Source organism: Conger conger, chromosome 9 (genome assembly GCF_963514075.1).
Source record: "Conger conger chromosome 9, fConCon1.1, whole genome shotgun sequence".
Lineage (NCBI taxonomy): Eukaryota > Metazoa > Chordata > Actinopteri > Anguilliformes > Congridae > Conger > Conger conger.
Window position 1 is genome coordinate 38297303 of NC_083768.1, and position 19619 is coordinate 38316921.

General features: G+C 40.1%; 1 protein-coding gene across 7 annotated transcripts in view; it reads left to right on the forward strand.

Moving 5' to 3' along the window:
* LOC133136751 (catenin delta-2-like) overlaps window positions 1-19619 on the forward strand; it is a 193170-nt gene that overhangs the window by 28752 nt on the left and 144799 nt on the right. For all 7 annotated transcript variants that reach the window (XM_061254459.1, XM_061254460.1, XM_061254462.1 and 4 more), the window contains exon 2: window positions 2324-2457. In XM_061254459.1, coding sequence (XP_061110443.1) covers window positions 2329-2457 — 129 coding nt within the window. In that variant the 5' untranslated portion in view covers window positions 2324-2328. The remainder of the gene's footprint in view (window positions 1-2323; window positions 2458-19619) is intronic.

Here is a 19619-nt window from a genome sequence, read left to right on the forward strand (position 1 = left end):
ATTGAGCTTTACATAAACAGTTAGCGGTGTTTGTCTGAAGTATGTTGTTGCATCAGAGCTGGCTACCCATGGAAACCGTGACCTGGCTGTATTCCCTTTTATAAAGCCAAATTACTTCAGTGAAACCTTGCTGAACACACATCGTCACTGTTTCAGTATTTCCCGGTGGTGCACAGACCATGAAGAGAGAGAGCTGTGTCCAGACAGCTTCATGGATAATTAACGCTGGAATAAGCAGTGTGTTGCATTTTAATGAGGCTTCTGGGGACTGCTGTTTCCATGGCAACATATTGAAGTAATATGTGGTATGATCAGGCTGTCAGATTATGTACACTGCCATTTTTATGATGGTAAAATATAGCTTATATCTTAATATATTAAATCTAGGTATTGCTCTTTGAGGAAAGGCAAGAATGGTGTGAACAGGTGCACAAGTAGAATGCTTCTTTATTAGTTGTTATACTGTTTGTTATACTGTTGTTATAGTGCTGTACTAAGAACATGTTTATAAATGAATATTTCTTCTGCCAGTATCCTGTTTCATTTACTTTTTTATGCGATATTTTATCAACTTTGAGGATGGTTGGAAGGGTATCAAATTAAACAAAGTAATGATGTATAATATACTAGTACTGTAAAGTAGATAATAATCTCATAGTAACAAATCGGCTAATTGAGTTCAATAAAAAGTTTCTTGAAACGCTGTTTTGACCCCATCTAAATCTGTGCAAGTGTTCTTATGATGACCTCAGCATTGCAAAGGACACTCCATTGGGTAGGCTGGTGTCTAACTTTTAGTTGCCCACTAATGTGAGAAAGATAGATGAAACTACGTTAACACTCAGAGAATAGAGTCTTAAGTGGCTATAATTACATTTTCTCTGAAAGCACTTGTCTGCTGTGGCCTCTTGTCTTCTCCAATAATGCAAGTTGTCTTTATTAATGGTTGCACAGACTTGGCCGAGTCAGCCATTTTCATCTGCCCGGACATTGTGCCATGGACTCAGCTTGTCGTCCTTGTCAATTCAACACATTATTCCCTGTTTATGCTATATACCTATAGTAATGGCCAGGGTGTTTGACGTGTAATCAATAAAAAATGGTCTGAATTTGTTAAATGTACAGTAACTTTGTTCATGTAAAACTCATTATGGCATACTTTTTGAGATTATGTTTGCACCTGAGTAATTGCTTTGGCTGAACGTCAGCTCACAGTACTTTTTTATGTTAAAGGTTCCTGTAATATAACGGTCAGACATAAATCTTTTTTTTTTTTTTAGACACATTAAAATCTGTGTGAAAAATACGAGGTCTATGGACACTGCAATTGAGTACCTGCAAGAATGTCAGAATGGAGAAGAAATGTGATTTAAGTTACTTTGACCGTGGAATGATTGTTGTTGCCAGACAGGGTGGTTTGAGTGTCTCCTGTGATTTACATGCACAACAGTCACTAGAGTTTGCAGAGAATGGTGTGAAAAAAGAAAAGACATCCAGTTAGCAGCAGTTCTGCAAGCAGAAATGCGTTGTTAATGAGAGCGGTCAGAGGAGAAGGGTGGTACAAGCACAAATAACTACGCATTACAACAGTGGTATGCAGAAGAACTCTCTCTTTAAACACACAATGCATCAAACCTCTTAAGTAGATACACTACAGCAGCAGACCAATAAGTCTAAAAAAGTCTAATAAATACCTAATAAAGTGCTCACTGAGTGTATAACACAACATGCGTATCATACTGGGCCCTGTAGACTTAATTCACACCTGTGTTAACCATGGATTCTTCCAGCCAGATGTGAGGGTTAATTTTGACCGTGGTTGCTTGGGTTACCACTACATTAGATGTTATCCAATTCTGCTTTCAGATGTAAGATACACACCACTCCTCCAAGTGATAGCTTTCTCCTGGGGCTTGTTCTGTCTCTAGAATGTTCTGTGCCATTTTGAACATTCTGACTGTAGAGTGGGAAGGGAACGGAACAGTCTGTTTTTGCAAGGAGTGAGAGTTTTGAGTTATTTTCTCAAAGATGTACGCCTGCAGATAATTGGCTGCCGTTGTTTGGGAGTTATTAATTGCTCTAATTAGCTTTGCAGGTTAATTGGTAACAGTTTGCTTTGAGAAATCTGTCTATCCATCTGTAAAAGAAAATGCACGTACAAAACTTTACAGAATTAGCACAAGCCCTGTCTACTCGAGAAAGGCATGTACATGGGATTCATAGGTTGTTGCTAATTGAGCTGTTACTTCTGTGAAGTCGACAGAGGACATTTTGCTTCGCATTCTTTAACAGACTTTTTTTATTTTCTTTTCTTCCTCTTCAGGAGCTATGCCAGTTCCTGACCAGCCGTCTGAGCAGGAAAAGACCGGCATGTTGAGCCCCGTTTTGAACGCCTCCAACGGCGACGGGTCCGAGACAGAGACCACGTCCGCCATCCTGGCCTCCGTCAAAGAGCAGGTAGGCCCCCACAGTCCTGAGCGGTCCACACCAGTCTCATGGTGACGGGTGCAAAAGTGCCCTCTTCATTTCTTGTTCTTATTGTCATTTGTTTTGACTACCAAATTTGTTTTGTAATATTCAATATTGTCTTTAGTTTTCGGGGGTGGGGTCAAATGACTGCAGAATCACGGTTACCCTAGTATCACTAAAGACTACTTCAATGCTTCACTGCTTGAGTGCTGAAGTCAGTCATTAAAACATGTAAATATGTAAAAGTAAAAAATTAAAAAATTAAAAATAATAATAATAATAATCAGTGCTTCAGTGGTGTTGCATATTTGTGTGAGTAATTTTACCCCATTCCAGAAAAACAAATAGCATGTACTGTATATGGAACTAGTTGGCAGAAGCTTTTAGCTGAAGTGACTTACAAGTGGGGAAAGTGTCAGTGGGCAAAAAAAGATTTCTGCAGTGTAAAATGGGTGTGATATTTCTGGGAAAACAAATTGGCCTGGTAATCTATGGCAGGCTAAACAGAAAATACCATGTGGCAATAATGCTCTGGAACATCCTGTGTTTGCTAACTTTAATACAATTTAAATAAAATAACATGTCTCTCACTCTACCTGTGTTTTCACACCACTCCTAATGTTCCGGCACATTCCCATAGTGTCTGTGCACATTCCTCACTTTAATGTTAGCATCTCACAGAGCAGCAGCCTGATTATGAACAGAATGACTACAGAAAAATTGGGCCTTTCTGCCATTCTGTGGGTCCAATCTGTTTCCAAGATGCTTTCAGTCCCACAAAATAAAGCTCAAGATTGTGAGAGAATCAGATGTGTATAGTCACCTCAGAATACCAGATTGTTGCAGACAAAAAACCATGAATATGAAGGGGTTTTGCTAATTTGCAATATGGAGGCAGACATCTTCTCTTCAGCCATAATGAGTACTGGCTTGTTCTGACCAGTATCACAAATTCTGGGTTGGACTAGTAGTCTGGATTTTCCAGCAGAATCAGACACATCCACTTTCAGTAGCTAGGTGGCATTTGCGCTATTATTAGCCACATCATATAAATAACTGGCTTTCTATTTCTTGAAATATATGGGGTTAGCTTGGTATTTAAGGGGATAAAAGGATGGAGAGGAAGGATTTTCTTTTTTCTGACCTGTGTGATAAAATCTGCTCTATGATAAGTATCCTGGTGTATATAATTTCACAAATCCATCAGATGCACATAAATCGGATGGATATAATTCCAGCCCTGTGGCCTTCTGAATACATACATATTTACACACCAAATACAGATGGCTCTCTCCTTTACCCCAGTAAAATAAAAATAAATGAAAAACATTTATATTGTTCATGTTGTTTAATAAAATCACATATATTGCATATATCATATCAATTCAGCCATATGTGTTAGTTTTTTTATGTAGGTAAACAGTATATTTGCCTCTCAGTAGTCATGTTTAACATTAAATGTACTTTGCGGTGATAAATGTCACTGAAGACTGCAAATGTTTCCATAATTGTGATTGTGTTGCCAAGTCTAGAGACTTTTGCAGTGACCTAAAGACATCGGCATTGACAAGCTGACCAATTATAATGATTTTCTAAGTTAAAAGAAAAACTACATTGTACATTGTGACTACATTGCAAATGAGAAATTAACTCTGTGAAACACACGCACACACACACACGCACACACACACACACTGCATACAGTATCATCCCAATGTCTACACACGGGGCCTTATAGAGGTTCCGGCAGAGTTGGTGCCTTTCCCATGTAGATCTGGCGAGCAAGTGCCAGCAGGGTCTGTGCCAAACTCTACGGGCCTTGGCGGTTCCACTCCACAGTTCAGCGACGCCCCGCGTGCGGAAACCGCGCTCTCCAAAACGTGGCAGCAGGTTCATAAATTCACCCCAGAGCTCCGTTCGCTGTGAAATGGGCCGTTTGCCCCGTGAAATACTAAAGTGCAGACCGCCGGCTTTCCACATCCGACAGCGCAGCTGAAGAATTTCAGACTTTACATACTTTCCTCATAAATGTTCACGTGTGATTTTCCATATGAATGAATGATAATTCATCAGTTTGTGAGCTATATTGTGAGTTATCTAACCACTGTAATTTCACGGTCTTAAAAAACTATTCTTGTTATATTCTTTGTCAGAGACTGGCAGCTATTGATGAGTGAACAATTTTAGATGGCCACGCTCAAGGGGTTGGCTTATCCTGTGTGCTGAGTGACAGGGCACATTTGAAAATTTCATAGAGCATACAAGCAACATCATATGGTTGGACCTCCTTACTGCAGCGTTAAACCTGACCACCACACTAACTATGATAAATAGCAACACTGTCTAAACAAAGCAATGATACCGGTTGAAAACAGTCATTTGTGTCTACACATTTCAAACATAGCTCATTGTATACAGCGTACAGTGGTATATTCCCTCTGGGAATGTTGTAATATACCTGTAATATACAGGCCTGTAATAGTCAGAATATGAATGATGAGGTTGCTAGCTTGTTAAAGTCAGAAAGCGTGGTCACATCCAGAGATGGAAAATTGCATCAACACTTACAGAATCATGCAGTTTGCCACAGTCGTGTTAACACACCATTGTATTTTCATCTTTTCATTATGGACGTTTGCCAAAATGACTCACTAACCTGGATTCAATCTATATAACATTTTTCTTTAATTCTGACTTGCAAGTAAAAACAGGAGTCTCTTCCCCTACAGTTTGCCAATGTTAGTGATGGCCACAACTAAATTACAAACTTTTCCTGTGAAGAATAAACAGCGTGAGAAGTTTTGAGGAGTGTGAACACTTGTACTTACCTTGCGGACACTGAATAGAGATGTAGAAGGGATTCAAGGTTGTTCATGCGGGTGGGCAGATAGGCTTTACAGTTCTGTGAATTCATTTTGCGGATGGCAAGGATTTTGTCTAAACTGATAAACGGCTTTGAACCTGCGGTCAGAAGGTAACGGGTTTGAATCATGGGGGGGAACTCGTTGAGCGAGTTTCAGCCTGAGCTGTTTCAGTAGACGCACACTGAATGTGGTATATTTTATGCAAGTTGACGCAGATAAAGCTGCCTTCTGGGCATGCGGGATTCTCACACATTGATTTGTTCTTCTTCTTTGTTTGTTTGTTTTTCCTGCTCTCTCCTTTTTTCCTGCATCCGTGTGACCTGTTGTTAAGAGATTAGAATGGGTCTGCACTGTCGGTGTTGAGGAATCCTTAAACAAACACCATATGCTGTGCAAATATTATATCTGGGACTGCAGCTAGTATTTATGGCACACTGCTTTTGGGATTACATTAATTTTGTGCTCTGATTTACAGCCCCGGTCAATAGACATTTCGGAAAGTAAAAAAAAAAGAACGCTTGGATCAAATGAAATATGATCAGAGCTACAAAATGTGACATTTCAAATCAGTAAAAACATGTTTTCCAACATATTTATTGACAAGTAAATATAGATTAATTTAGGCTCCTGAGTGCAGAGATGAGAATAGGATTACAGGGAATTGATATGTACTGATATATAAGATGCAAATGACAACCTAATTTATACAAAGGTCTCTGAGGTTTAGAACTCCTTGAAAGTACGATTATACAGTCATCAGTGGAATGTTTAACCTTGAGAAATTAAATAAATTCAAGCCTAGAGCATAATAAATCATATGTATATTTTTTATTTCACTTCAAAATGGGGTCCTCAAATCCCAGAGGGTGACAGTGCTCAACACAAATCTAGTCCCTAGGGGCCACAAGTACCTGCAGGGCTGCTCCAACCTGGTCCCTGAGGGCCCCAGTACCTGCAAGGCTGCTCCAACCTGGTCCCTGAGGGCCACAGTACCTGCAGGGCTGCTCCATAATTGTCCCTGAGGGCCCCAGTGCCTGCAGGGCTGCTCAGATCTTACCTGAATGATGCCCATGCTACTAACCCTGGTCCAGTAGGTGTGCAAGGTCCCCAGGCTTCCAGTCCTGTGAAGCAGTGACACAATCACCTAAATTAAATGTAGTACTATTTAAACAAATTGAGCTTTGTTGCACCTTGAGCATGGTTTAAATAAATCTGGAAAGCCAAATTGGAGAGTTAGAGTGTTGCTTTCAAATTGGCGACTTGCTGGCTAGAGGAAAGTTATTTGTTTCAAAATCTGGTCCAAATGAAACCTGTTAAAAATATAAATATAAAGAAAATGGAGCCCACTAAGCAGACGGAAGCATAGAGCATACAGTTTTTCATTCGCTGATTAAAGCTTACCTGCTAGGGCCCACTCACTTTCTCACCGACCGCTGAGAAATGATTCAGACTGACACCACACATCACTCCACACTGACCCTCACTTTCATGATTACCCCCACATTTCCACCTCACTCAATGGAGACGGTCACGCAATTTTGCCCCGAGTGTGCCTTCTGCCGGTTTGTGTGAGCATTTGAATAAAGATCAGTGTAAAACTAATCGGAAATGAAAAGTTGACGGGGCCGTGTCCTGCAGGCGTAGCTAAAGGTGTTCCTGATGGGTGCTCGCCCTGCACCCAGCCGCATCCTGGGGGCCCGCCGTGGGAGGGCTGTGGGGCCCAGTGTTCGGGGGCGGGGGCCTGGGAACACGTGTCGATGTGAACAAGGGCTGACAGGCCGTGCAGTTCGTATGGCCTCTGCGGCCAGCTCTGCTGACTTTAAGCAAGGAGAATAAAGAAGCTCTTTCAGGGAGGAAATGCGACAGTGTGCAGGGATATAAGATTAAGCCAGAATGACCCGGAGTAGTGGCCTGGCTGTCAACCTGCTCCCGGCCAACCCCAAGCCAACCTGTTGTGGACTGCTTGCTTTCACTGCTCGAATGCTGTTGGGAGGTTAAAGTCAGGAGGCTAAAATGGCCGATCCAGGGGACTACCTCTTAGTGGTCTTCAGTGTTTTTGGTGTATATCAGCCCCAATCAAGACTGCACGTGACTGTCAATAGAACAACCACAAAGATTCTGTATCACTCGTATGAACAGATGAATCCCTGTTAACGTTTCTGCTCTGAAAGTTCTATCCCTACATTGTTAAGCTGGTCCTGGAGCTACTACACTGCAAAAATCAACTGGGACTGTAGCTTGTTAACTATAACAGGAAAGAACACCATGTATATATTCTCAGCAGTGATAAACAGTTTCTGGTCACCGCTTCTGAACTCTTGTGCTTGTGCTCCCTGGAATTGTGTGCATTTTGCCATCGTGGGAAAGGGCCCTGGTGTAAAATCCAGCTGTGACCAGCTTGAAATGACCAGTTACCAGCTGTTACAAAACCTAGCTTGAGCTGGTCAAACCATGTTGAGTATGGAGCTGGTCTAAACTGGTCAACCGGCTACCAGCTGTTTCAAAACCTAGCTTGCGCTGTTTTTTTTAGCAGGGGGCTTTTCTACAAATGTTCCAGCTGAACCAGGTCACATTTACCAGGGACAACAGAAATAAGAAAGGCTATTTCATCAATAATATAAGCAAATGCTTACCCTTGGGCTGTTCTTATCTTTTATTATTTTTATCTCTTGTGTACTTAGCTCAGCCAATGTCAAATACCAGGTCAGGAAAACCGCAATCCTTGTAATGGGTCTTCCACACCATTGTGTAATCACAAATAGAGATCTAGTTGAATTCATTCAGAATGCGGATGAGGAGTTTCTACAGAAATGCAATTATTGGAGAAAATATTCAATCAGCTGTATGGCCTGCTTTGAATCAATTAGAGCAGAGCTGGACCAAAGAGCTCCATACTCATACATTTGTGCACCCCCGGACATGGATGGAAACAGGCAGAGACCAAATCTTCTGGGCCCAGGAAGCCTGTATGTTTTACCATTTAAACATGAGGAAATAGAAAGCATTGACTTTGTTTTATGGAAATGAACTCTTGGCTTTCTCAAGATCTGACTGATTGATTAGGGAAATCGGCCTGGATTCGTTCAAGGATTATCCTTAACCTTGACTTGCAAATGACTACAAATTAAAATGATAATTTGAAGAGTTAGGCACTAAAATTAACATGGAGTTTAAATTGGAGTTTTTCAAGAAATAAAGGGACACTTGCATTTATTTATCGAAGACGTAGGTTGAGGTCAAAATAACAAATGTTGATTTTAGCAACAACAAACAACATCAGACTGTCCCTCTCCAAGGAACATCAAAGCAGTATGCTGGGTGTGCAGATGCTTCCTGTACGGCATACTGTATGAATAATCCTCACCAACCTACTCAGATCAGCTCTTAGTCTGGTCATCTCCCATCTGGACTGCTGCACCTCCATCCTCGCTGGACTCCCAGCCTCCACCATTGAACCTGCGCTTCTCATCCAGAACACTGTTTCTCGCCCGATCCACATTTCTCCCCAGGCTCAGTCAGTGAGCTCACCCTACATTAGCTACTTTCATAGTCTTGCAGACATTCGCAACCATACTACTAACCTGTGGGCTGATCTTTATTATATATTCCAAGGATCACCAGCCCCTACACATCGACCAGGCCTCTCTGTTCTCCTGCCCCTTGGCACCTGGCCCCTCCCTCCTAGTCTGGTGTCAGTTCTGGACCCCTGGTGGTGAGTGAGGTGCCTCCCATTTGGGTGAGGAGAGCAGACTGAGCACCATGGTCCACCATGGTTCCTCCCTTCTTATAAGTGGAAAGGGGAAGTGTCTGTGACAATGTCCAGGCCTTTCCTCTAACCTCTCTTACCCTATCTACCAAGTGTCAACTTAAAGTATGATGTTGCGGCTACTTTGGAACTATATACTTTCATTGTTATTTCCTTTTTTTTAAACTGATAAATGCTGACATTTGTTTTACAGTCTTGTAAGCTGTTTCTCAAATAAATCAATCACCATTTGTCCTCATTTTACCTGCAAAGGTAAGGGTTACGTTTCTCACAGCAACCACATTTTTTCATTAATATTAGTGTTCGCTGCTGGTGTCAAACTCTATTTGTAAAGTTTATTTTTCTTTTCACTTGCAGCTACATGTTTCAGAGTTTACGACACAAGATTGATTCTAGCCCAAAGCTACAAAAGCCTTTTCTTTCCTGTGAATTAAGATGCTAGCTTTAGCCCCAAATGAGAAATTCACATTTTCGTGGCCATGTGAATATGTAGAAAATCATTTAGAGATTTGTTATAGGGGAGGGTTAGTAATCATATAGTAATAGGCAATAGCCAGACAACTTGTGGTAATTAGGGTGAAAGGATTAGGTGGGTAGAGGGGGAGGGGGGTGGCAGGGTTGGCAAGCTGTTTACAATGGCAAAAAGACAAAACAGCCCCCCCCTGTTCTCTGTTCCAGAAGGTTAATAGATTTGATGTGTATCTTGGTTGTAAACTGTCAGCGTGCACGTGCTCCTCCAGTGCTAACAGCGAGCAGCCTGCTGTCCTTTCATGATAAGGAGGGACGACACAGGCAGAATGATGTGTATTCGAGGGGGGGGCGGGGGTTTGGGGCCCCCCTCCGCCTGTGACAGAATACAGCCAGCTGCAGGAGACAGTCTCTTTGCCAGAAGCATCTTATATGCTACATGCATAGCGCTTAGCGTTCCCATCCAGGAAACAGTCCATCATCCTCTGCTCAGATGTCATTTATTGGTACTCCTTCGACTCCTTTCGCTGCTCTTATCAAAGGAGTCGAAGTAGCCTGTACAAGGTTAACATCAGGGAATACTGCTTGGACAATGTTATACTCACACTCTTACTCCCTCTCTATGTTAATATATTTTTTCCTCTCTCTCGTGCACACACACACACACACACACACACACACACACACACACACAAACATTCTCTCTCAATCTCTGACTCTCTCTCTTCCTGTCGCTGTCTCTCTCAATTTGTTTTCATTCATACTGTGAGTTTGTGCAAAAGTATTCGGACAGTGATTATGTCTCAATGGGGACATAAAAAGGCCTGTAATTCCTATGTGCATCACTGGATATGGATTTTGTGCCACTGTCCCAATACTTTTGCATTTAACTGTATATGATGATGATACAGTAGCACAAGTCTGAAATGTAATCAAAGGTTAAAGAAAAAAATCTGACAATTAAAATAATAATTAAATGAAGGAGACACATTGGCAAAGTGCTCATCATGCTATCCTGTTCTGTATGGCAGGGAATCATAACTTTATCTGCATTATTGTGGGAGAGTACACGTCTCCTACGTCCCTGTACACAGTTTTTGATGGAGTGTGGCTGTACTGCAGCACCTTCATAGCTGCAGTGTAGGCAGCACATGTCCTCTCGGGCCAGCCATGGTTTGTGCTGTCAGCCGTGTCTGCAGGCTACTCTCCTGCAGTCTGATCCTATTTCTTACCTTAATATTTTTCACCACTGACGGGTCATCGGTCATAGTGCAGTGTATTTTAAGGGCTTGGTAGCACTGACGTATCTCTCTCTCTCCTCTGTTCTTTCATGTTCTACCGTGCCTCCTCTATTTTCTCTGCTCTGCATGTATTTTATAAAACCTTTTGTAGGAATAAAATGAGTAATTTCTAATTGTGCCTCTGGAGTTGCTGCTCTGACAGCTGTTCAGACAGTAGCGCTGTGCACTATGCTAATGCGCTGTCAGGATAGTTAGCACCAGTGAGACCAATGTTTCTGACTAGAAGCAACAGACTTTACCTAGACATGTTATCTTAGTACAGTGGAATTAGGAAAATAGAAATAGAAAATAGAAAAATAGAAAATTCAAAAATATAATTGCACTCACTGAGCACTGTATTAGGTAGACCTGTACACCAGATTGCAAACATTTAATCAGCCAATCATGTAGCAGCAAAAAAATGTATAAACGCGTGCATGTGGTCAAGAGGTTTTTTCAGACCAAATGACAGAATGGGGAAGAAATGTGATCTAAGTGACTTTGACCATGGAATGATTGTTGGTGCTAGACAGGGTTGTTTGGGTATCTCAGAAACTTTTGATCTCAGAAACTATTCTCTAGAGTTTGCAAAGAATGCTGCAAAAAACATTATGTAAAAAAAACACATAAATGAATCAATATATACTGTAGCTATACTTTGTTTAGTGTTAGTCTGGTTTCTTTGGCAGACAACATTTCTGATATGGTGTGTTGGCATTGATTTTCATTACTCTATGACAGTGAGACAGTGTAATTAGCACACCTATTTTTTAAAATCACTAATGCGCAATCACCCCTGCCTTATGTATGTGGGTCATGAAGAATGAAAATGGCAGAAGGGGACAGAGTCATTCCCCTCTTGGGTGATACGGTGGCAAACGATGTCATCATCACTACTGAGAGGCTCCTGTCGTACAGTAGCCTGTAATTACAGCAGGCAGGGGTGACCGTGTTTAGCCACGTTATTTTACTGGGCTCAGGATGAACTCTGACTTGGTCAGGTCATGTATGTGACCCTTATTTACAGCACAGTTGAACCGGACTTCTGCCTTAATTCCGTGCTAGTTATAACAGTGGCTATATATAAGGTTTTCAGCCCGCAGTTGCTCTCCACGTAATTGATTCCAAAAGAAGCCAAATTAGCCACCTGGATGGAGGGCCAGTGAAAGCGTGCCTGCTATGTTATTGCTGTGTAAGGATATTTTGCAAATGTAAATTGATATCAAAGCATATGAAGCAAGGGTTTAATTTTTCTCCCAAAATGTGAGAGTTCATAAAAAAAAAAAACAGCAAAGCTTTCTCTTTACAAAACACAAAAGGCTGTGGTTCAGTTGAATGCCTACATTTTGAAGTGACATTTTGATTATGTTCAGAAAGCATGTAAGATATCTTACGATACCTTAAATCAAGGATATATGACATTGCTTGATGAAGCCTAATAACTTTTGCAATAGCCTTTAAAATACATGTAGTATTCATTTTTTTGTAAATGATTAAGTAATATCAAATAACAGTTTGCATCTCTTATGATTAGGGCTGAACTGATGTGATGTTTTAAACAACTCCAGCTCACATGTACTGTACAGAGCCCCCCTGGTCACCCTTGTTTAAAAAAAAAATCTGTACCCTCAGTTTTGCAAACTGTGCACTCGATTAGCTAATCTATACCCTAAAACACACAATGTAGGTTTACTCGGGAGCATTCGTACAAATGCAGTTTTACATCTAAAGGAAAAAGAATCCAAACACAGTCCTTGTCAGGCTAATAATAAAACAACTGATTTCATTTTGCAGGCAGCCTTTTCTCCCAGGTGAATTCCTTTATAAATGCCAGTACATATTGTCTCTGTTTGCTATAGTATAACTCACCAGGTAGGATGCAGTGCCATATCATGTTGAGATGGACTTTATCAGCTGAAGTCAATAAATGAATACTGTTGTGTCCTGCCAAGTGTGGTTCATCAACTCTTGGTCTGGCCCTTACAAACCTCTATTTTAGTATAGAAGATTATTTTAAGGGAGTCAGAATTGCTTAGGTTTGTATGCTATAGCCCAACTCCATCACAGACTGACCTGTTTCCTGAGGTAATACATCATTACAGAACCGCAGCTGTATCCAGCAGGGTGTTTTGATTGTTTTTTTTTTTTTAAGTTCTGAATATTGTGCTGCGAACGGGCGTTCATAGATGGTATTTATTTTAACCTCACCTTCGCTTGCCTGAGGTCCACCAGGTCGCCGGCGAGCAATAATGCACTCCTAATACTCTCCAAATCAAATGTTAATCAAACCTTTCAATCCGCAAATGCATTTAAAAGCTGAGATTTTCATGGAGCCGATGGTTACACTATCAAGTTTTTTCTAGTAAAGCAAACCAGTCCTTTAGGCATGGTAATGGTGGTGGGGTTTACAATACATCTACCAATACAAAGCAAAGCTGCTTCTAAACCACTCAGAGCTGTAGATACCCTATCAAGAATGTAGGCAGTCCAGCTGCTAAGAGTCTCCTCTGCCAAAGGAGTTTGTGGAGTGAGGGATGTTTTAGGAGTATATATTGCGTGTATAGTACTATTGCGCATATATTTGGGGAGTTACGCTAGTTGTACATGGTTTAATACTTGCCACAGTTTTGTTTTCCAATTTCAGCTTTTAATTATAGGAATATTTTATGCTTTCTGGGATGTGTGATATTGCTTTTGGTTCTTTTCTCACGGCAAGACCTTGGAGTGACAGATATATGAATAAAAAGCCTAGGAACACATTGTGTTGGCTGTATGTCATTAAAACCAAGAAATTCACTTTCATTTTTCACTTTTTGGGTCTTTCATTGCAGTTCACAGACACATAATACAACAGAACGGCTGTTTCATGGTTTGTTCATGTAAGTGAGCCTGTTCTGAAAGAAATGAGGAATGGCTTGATGCTGAAGGTAAAGGCAGGCTAACAATATGAGTTAAAAACTAAGAAAGGGGGAAAATATCCTTAGGTCTTAGAGTTAACAAGATTAGTATGCAGTAGATGACGTCTAGTTTGACGTGTAGTGGCATGGTTTTATTTTCACTAAATTGTGATTTGTGATTCACTGTGGATAGAGAATTAATTCATGCATTTCTACGTGTGAGGTTGTTCCTAAAATGATAAAGACATGCCCAAACAGCGCTACAATGTATATTCAGTGCTGTATGGGTGTGAACCTATCACTTGTTTAAAATTCATGGGTTACTGTATTGTGTCGACAAATCTATCCTGTTTTAAATGCATATCAATTCTGTTGAGAATCACAAAAAAAAGTTATATCACTAAATAATAAATTTTACCACTAGTAGACAAAGAAGGTGCACTCTAGCCCCCTTTCACATTTTTTGAAAAGATTTTGAGAAAGTTTTATGTTTTTAATTCAATTCAGCAAATGGCAAAATGACAGTCTTTCATAAGAAATGGCAGTAAAATTTGAACATTTAAATTCTTCAGTAACTTCAGTAGGAAGATAAACTGTCTGGTTTGCGATACTTGCTCTTACAGCAAATCCTCTGCTTTTGGAAGCATTTATGAGGCTCCTCAGGGCCTCTTTAAAAATAGTTTTATGTTTCTCTATGCTCTCTAATGAAAAACTTGGCTGGCCGCAAGGCTTGCTCGTGCTATCGACTACAGGAAGAGGATCAAATTGGAAACAGGAAGTTCATATCATGGATTGTGAATGTCATGGATACAGGAACTTGATCCCTGTCGTAAAATGCATCAAATTCAAACTTGACATACAATATCCAGGCTACAGAGGATGGCCATTCTGGGAAAAAATATGAAACTATCTCTATTGCAACCTTTTGTTTTTATTTGGGGCATGGTTTCGACAAAAGTTTCAATAAAATATTGTCATTGTTTTCTGTGACATACGTTTGAAAGGCCTCTATTTTTCATGAAATCTGCTTCATTAAAGCTGTCAGGAGAGCCGTCAATTCCATTATCCTCGGCTGATGAGTGAAAAGTACATGCGTCGCTCAGCTGTCAATCAACACAGGAAAGAGATAATGGAGGGTGCAGTATTTACAAGATCCTCAGGTTTATAAATTAACTTTTACCTTGTCCCTCGGAACATATTTATGCAAGTTTTTATTTATTTAATTCTAAGCACTTTTTTCACTATTTGTTTTGGTGACCACTAAATGCTTATTGTACAAAGATTGATTTGTCACTTAAAATGGAGGACAGAGTGGTTTGTGGATAGGTGGTGTACAGGCCTAGGTGTTAATGGCTTGCAGCCCTGTCGGGGGCATGATAAATTCAGCCAAGTGGAAGAGGTATGGAATAAAAAATGAACCGACTCCTGCTCTGCTCTGGGCGTATAGACCCGTCTGTTCTCTAATTGCTTTCATTAGGTGTGAAAAAATAGGATAATTTAATACTCATAGTAAAATGGACCTTATTTGATAGGAGTAGATGCACTTTTACTTCCATTAAAGTAAAGTGCTAAAAGGCTGATTTTATTTCTTAGGTCCTTGGTGAATTATATTAGCTGTTGAGTGACTCAGTTACTCTTGTTTGCACTCATGTCTGGCAGATTCCAGACACTTTCATTGTTTTTTGTTCAAAAAAAAAAGAAAAATTGTTTTCTTAAGCCTACCCCTTTCTGGTATAATTAAATAAATAGACTGGAGTGAAGCACAATTTCAAACAGAATGTTTACGTACTCGAGCAGTCTAATTGTGGATATCAAACCGTGGACAAATGGAGCAGGAATTTGGGAGGGCAGAGGTTCTGGGAATCATGCAGAAATGCACCGTGTTTACCCCCCTGTGTGCACTGGCAGCAGTCGCTAACGCCATTTTCCACACATCTCTCCTCCCCTCTTATCTGCTTTCGGAAGGAGGTGTCAGTGTCGTGTCCAATTTTAAACAAGAAAGGCACAGCAGCAGGCTAGCATCACTCGGTTAAATTAAAACTGCCACGGGCCACCTATCAGTGTCATGCTTTCATTGATGAATTAGTCTTTGTGGGTATGAGCGGATCCCACAGTGACAGATTTTGGGAGGAAGCAATGCGTTCTACTGCCTTTTGGCTTAAGTGATGATCCCAGTCTGATTTGCAATGAGACTGCTCAAATGCCTGTTTGCTTAAGTGGTTTTTATGCTCAAAAAATAAATAAATATGAGATTCAAATTAATAAATGATAAATATGCATTAACATTGAGTGTGCAAATATAATTTTAAGTTTCGAAAAATAAACTTTTAGCTTTGAAGGCAACTATCCAAGATTGTGTGCAGTGTTCGGAACATCTCAATCTAAACAGGTCTGGATTCAGTTCAATATTTGTTGTGGACTTCAATATATTAATTTTGAAGGTACAATAGGTAAGATTTTTGTATTAAGACCATTGTAAATCCCTTCCTATCACTGAAAAAGGCTCACTGACTTGTTGACTCAACATCTGCCTGTGTTTATAGTCCTTAAATTCGGGTTTCAAGGTGTACATTTGTCACTCTGTATTAAAACATTGTACAGCTGTACAACAATTCAAGCTCATTGGTTGAAAATTGGTTCTAACTGCAACAGCCAATGGCGTGGGGGCTTATTGTGATTGTTCGTGGAGCTGCCCAAATTGCACTCCAGACAAGCGATCACTGAAACTCTGTATACGATTGCTTAGTATTCAAGCAAATACTATATATCTAGTTATAAAGCAATACCAGTTTGTTATTGATAGCAACAAGCTAATTAGCTGTAGTAAGCTTGATGAATTTACAAATATTCACTCACTATAAGATATAGGCAATACGAACATAGTAGTGATTGCACAAGCGTTGTGCTTCAGGTGGATATTTGTAAATTTGGGAAGCTAACTAGTAATAGCTTGTCATATTTGCTTGTCGTTACTGATAGCGAACTGGTATTGTTTTCTAATTTGATAAGCAATAGTATACAGAGTTTCAGTGATCGCTTATCTGGAGTGCAATTTGGGGAGCTACACGTTCCTTTTATCTCTTTACGTGTTCAATCATCCGTGTTTAGCCAAACCTTTATTTCTCTCAAAACTAAGTTACAGTTGCATAGTTTTTGGTAGACTATCATATCTTAGATATATAGCCAGCTAGTTACGTAGCCAAATAACTTGCTCACAATATAGTTGGTTAGCTTTTTTTTTTCAAAAAGACAAAAAATATAAATAGTGTTCTATAGCACACCAAAGTCAAGATTTCATAGTCACCTGTTTGGCAAACATTTTATTACTAGAACACTACGAAAAGACAGCAGGTTCTGCTGTGTTTGTCACTGTCAGATTTCCAAAACAGTGCAGGAGAACATTTAACTGTATAATAACGCTTTATATTATGTGTTATATTCATAGATTATGGGAAGCGTAAACAGTGTTGTGAGTTTTTTTGTTGTTGCAAATCCGTTAGGAGTCCAAAATTACCTATTGTCCCTTTAAATGTACAAATAAATAAGTATCAATTTATTCTCTTCACAAATAGTTGGATGCGATACATGTCTGCATCAACAAAATTGCCAGTGCTGCTCTGTGTATGTGAAAAGAGCTTGACCCTTACAGTCAGGTTTGAAGATGATTGTTGTTGAATACTTATAAGGTGATGGTGAATGCAAATGAACTCAGAACATCTGAATTCTCTCCTGCAATGAAACAGTGCTAGCACAGTGGGCCATTGATACGTTTGGACAGTGGGGAGTGACTGTGGTATGACTTTGCACTGTGCATTTCGTTGAGTTTGCTGTCAATGAGTAGTGCCTATTCCCTACACCAGCCATTCCGTCCATGACCATCCATTAATCCCTTATTCAAATATTAAATGACCTTACAAGTGTTTTTGCTAATGACTTCCTAATTACAGATAAAGGTAAATCCATTGATGTTTTATTCAGCAGGTATCATGAGGTGAATTGATGCTGTTATACAGTGCTGCTATATGTCTGCTAATTTATTAACTCCCCCCCTTTAAAAATAATGAACATGTAAGCCATTGCGAATGTGTGCCCTTTGAAATGAAATATTTTTAAAATCTGAGCTATTCCATATAAATGCCATTCTGTGTTTCATATGTGGACTGTCAACTTCAAGGTCAGAAACACTAATGTGACCGTATTGGCAAGGCAGGCTCAACTTATTCCTGTATTCAATCTTTCTGGTTGAAGATAACTCTGCTTAAATCAGACTGTAGATCCAGGTGCTCTGAAGTCATCTGTGAGGTATTCTGTGGAGTTTCTAACAAAGTAAAGATTTTGTGGAGGTAATTCGGGGCTCTTGCCTCTTGTGTCACCGTGTGTGGAAGACATCTTCACTTAAAGTGGAATTAATAGTGCCTCCGCTTGTTGCCGTGGATCTTGACACTGTCTATCAGGTTGTGACAGTTTATCGATTCGCTTAAATTTTCCCTGGCTGAGCGTGGTGATTGCAGGGCTGCATTAAAGCAATTGATTGATCGCAGACGGGCTTGAGATAAATTGGCTGATTACACGGCGGGCATCAGACTGCTCATTTCTCCGTGTCTGTGGAGTGCTCCGTTTACAAACCCTGCAGTGTCTGTGGCAGTGTGAGCAGAGAGCAGGATATTTCGCTATTACTGCCCCGTGCTGCTTTTACACGGTCCCGCCCTGTTCCCAGCAGATGTTTGAGGCCATTAATCAGCGTGCCCCATGTTAGCGTCACACCTCCGTACGAATAATCCAGCCTCCGTCACGCCCGCTAAGTACCAGCGCCTCTCCCAAATACAGATACAGCCTTGCTAGATGCATTGATCATCGCCACTGTCTTCTGTGGAAAGAAGACTCCAGTGGGAGTTTTGCAGGACTTTTTCAAATTGGAAAACCCATTACTAAAGTTGATAGTTCTGCAAGCTGAACAAAAATGCTTAGGCAATATGTTGCAAATGGCACCCGGGCACACAGTATACCTGTATATACAATATAATAAATGAATAAATAACAAACAGTATTTTCCTGTTTACTAGTGTATATGCATTTATAGGAATACCTATTGGTAATACACATGTCCAATGCATTGGTAGAGACCAATAACTGCCCGCACGGCTGTTTACAGTATGTTCTATGATGTCTAGCATACAGGGCACAGAGCAAGCCAAAATAATGAGCTGGAAAGGTATTTGTTAGGTCTGTGGGTAGATACCCTGTTCTTAGACTGACTGAAAAATGGGATGCAGACAGTTTCAGTGAGTGTTTGAGATATTTTGTTGATATTTATTAATAATTTACAATTTCAGTAATATGCTTAAAATATAAGAATGGACTAATTTTGAAAAATTCTGGCAATAACAGTTATCTTTACTTTAGTTTTTTCATATTTTGTCACTGAACTTAATACATTGACTTTTCTCACACATTGTAAGGCTCAATAAAGCAACGGTTGAGATGTGTACAAAAGGCAGAGAGAGTCCTTAAAAAATTTAACCGAAAGCATTAAGGGAGATGCAGTACAAAGCACAATGTTTTGAAATGTGTTCAACAATCTCCAGACTCCATCTCCCATCAGCCCCTCGCTGAAGCCCCCTGTGGCACACTGCCTGTCTAAACAGTACCTGTCTAAATAACCAAAGTTATTTTCAGTGCATAGTTTGAATAAACTTTTTCACCCCATTATTATATGCCTTTTTTGAGTTTCGGTTCAAAGCATGATTATTTTTGACTGTATGGAAGTACATTGTTCATATTTACAGTGAAAATAGTGCCTGTAACTGGAATTATATATGATTGATGGTGATTGAGTATGGGAAATGGCAGCTATACCCTGTGCTGGATACCTCAT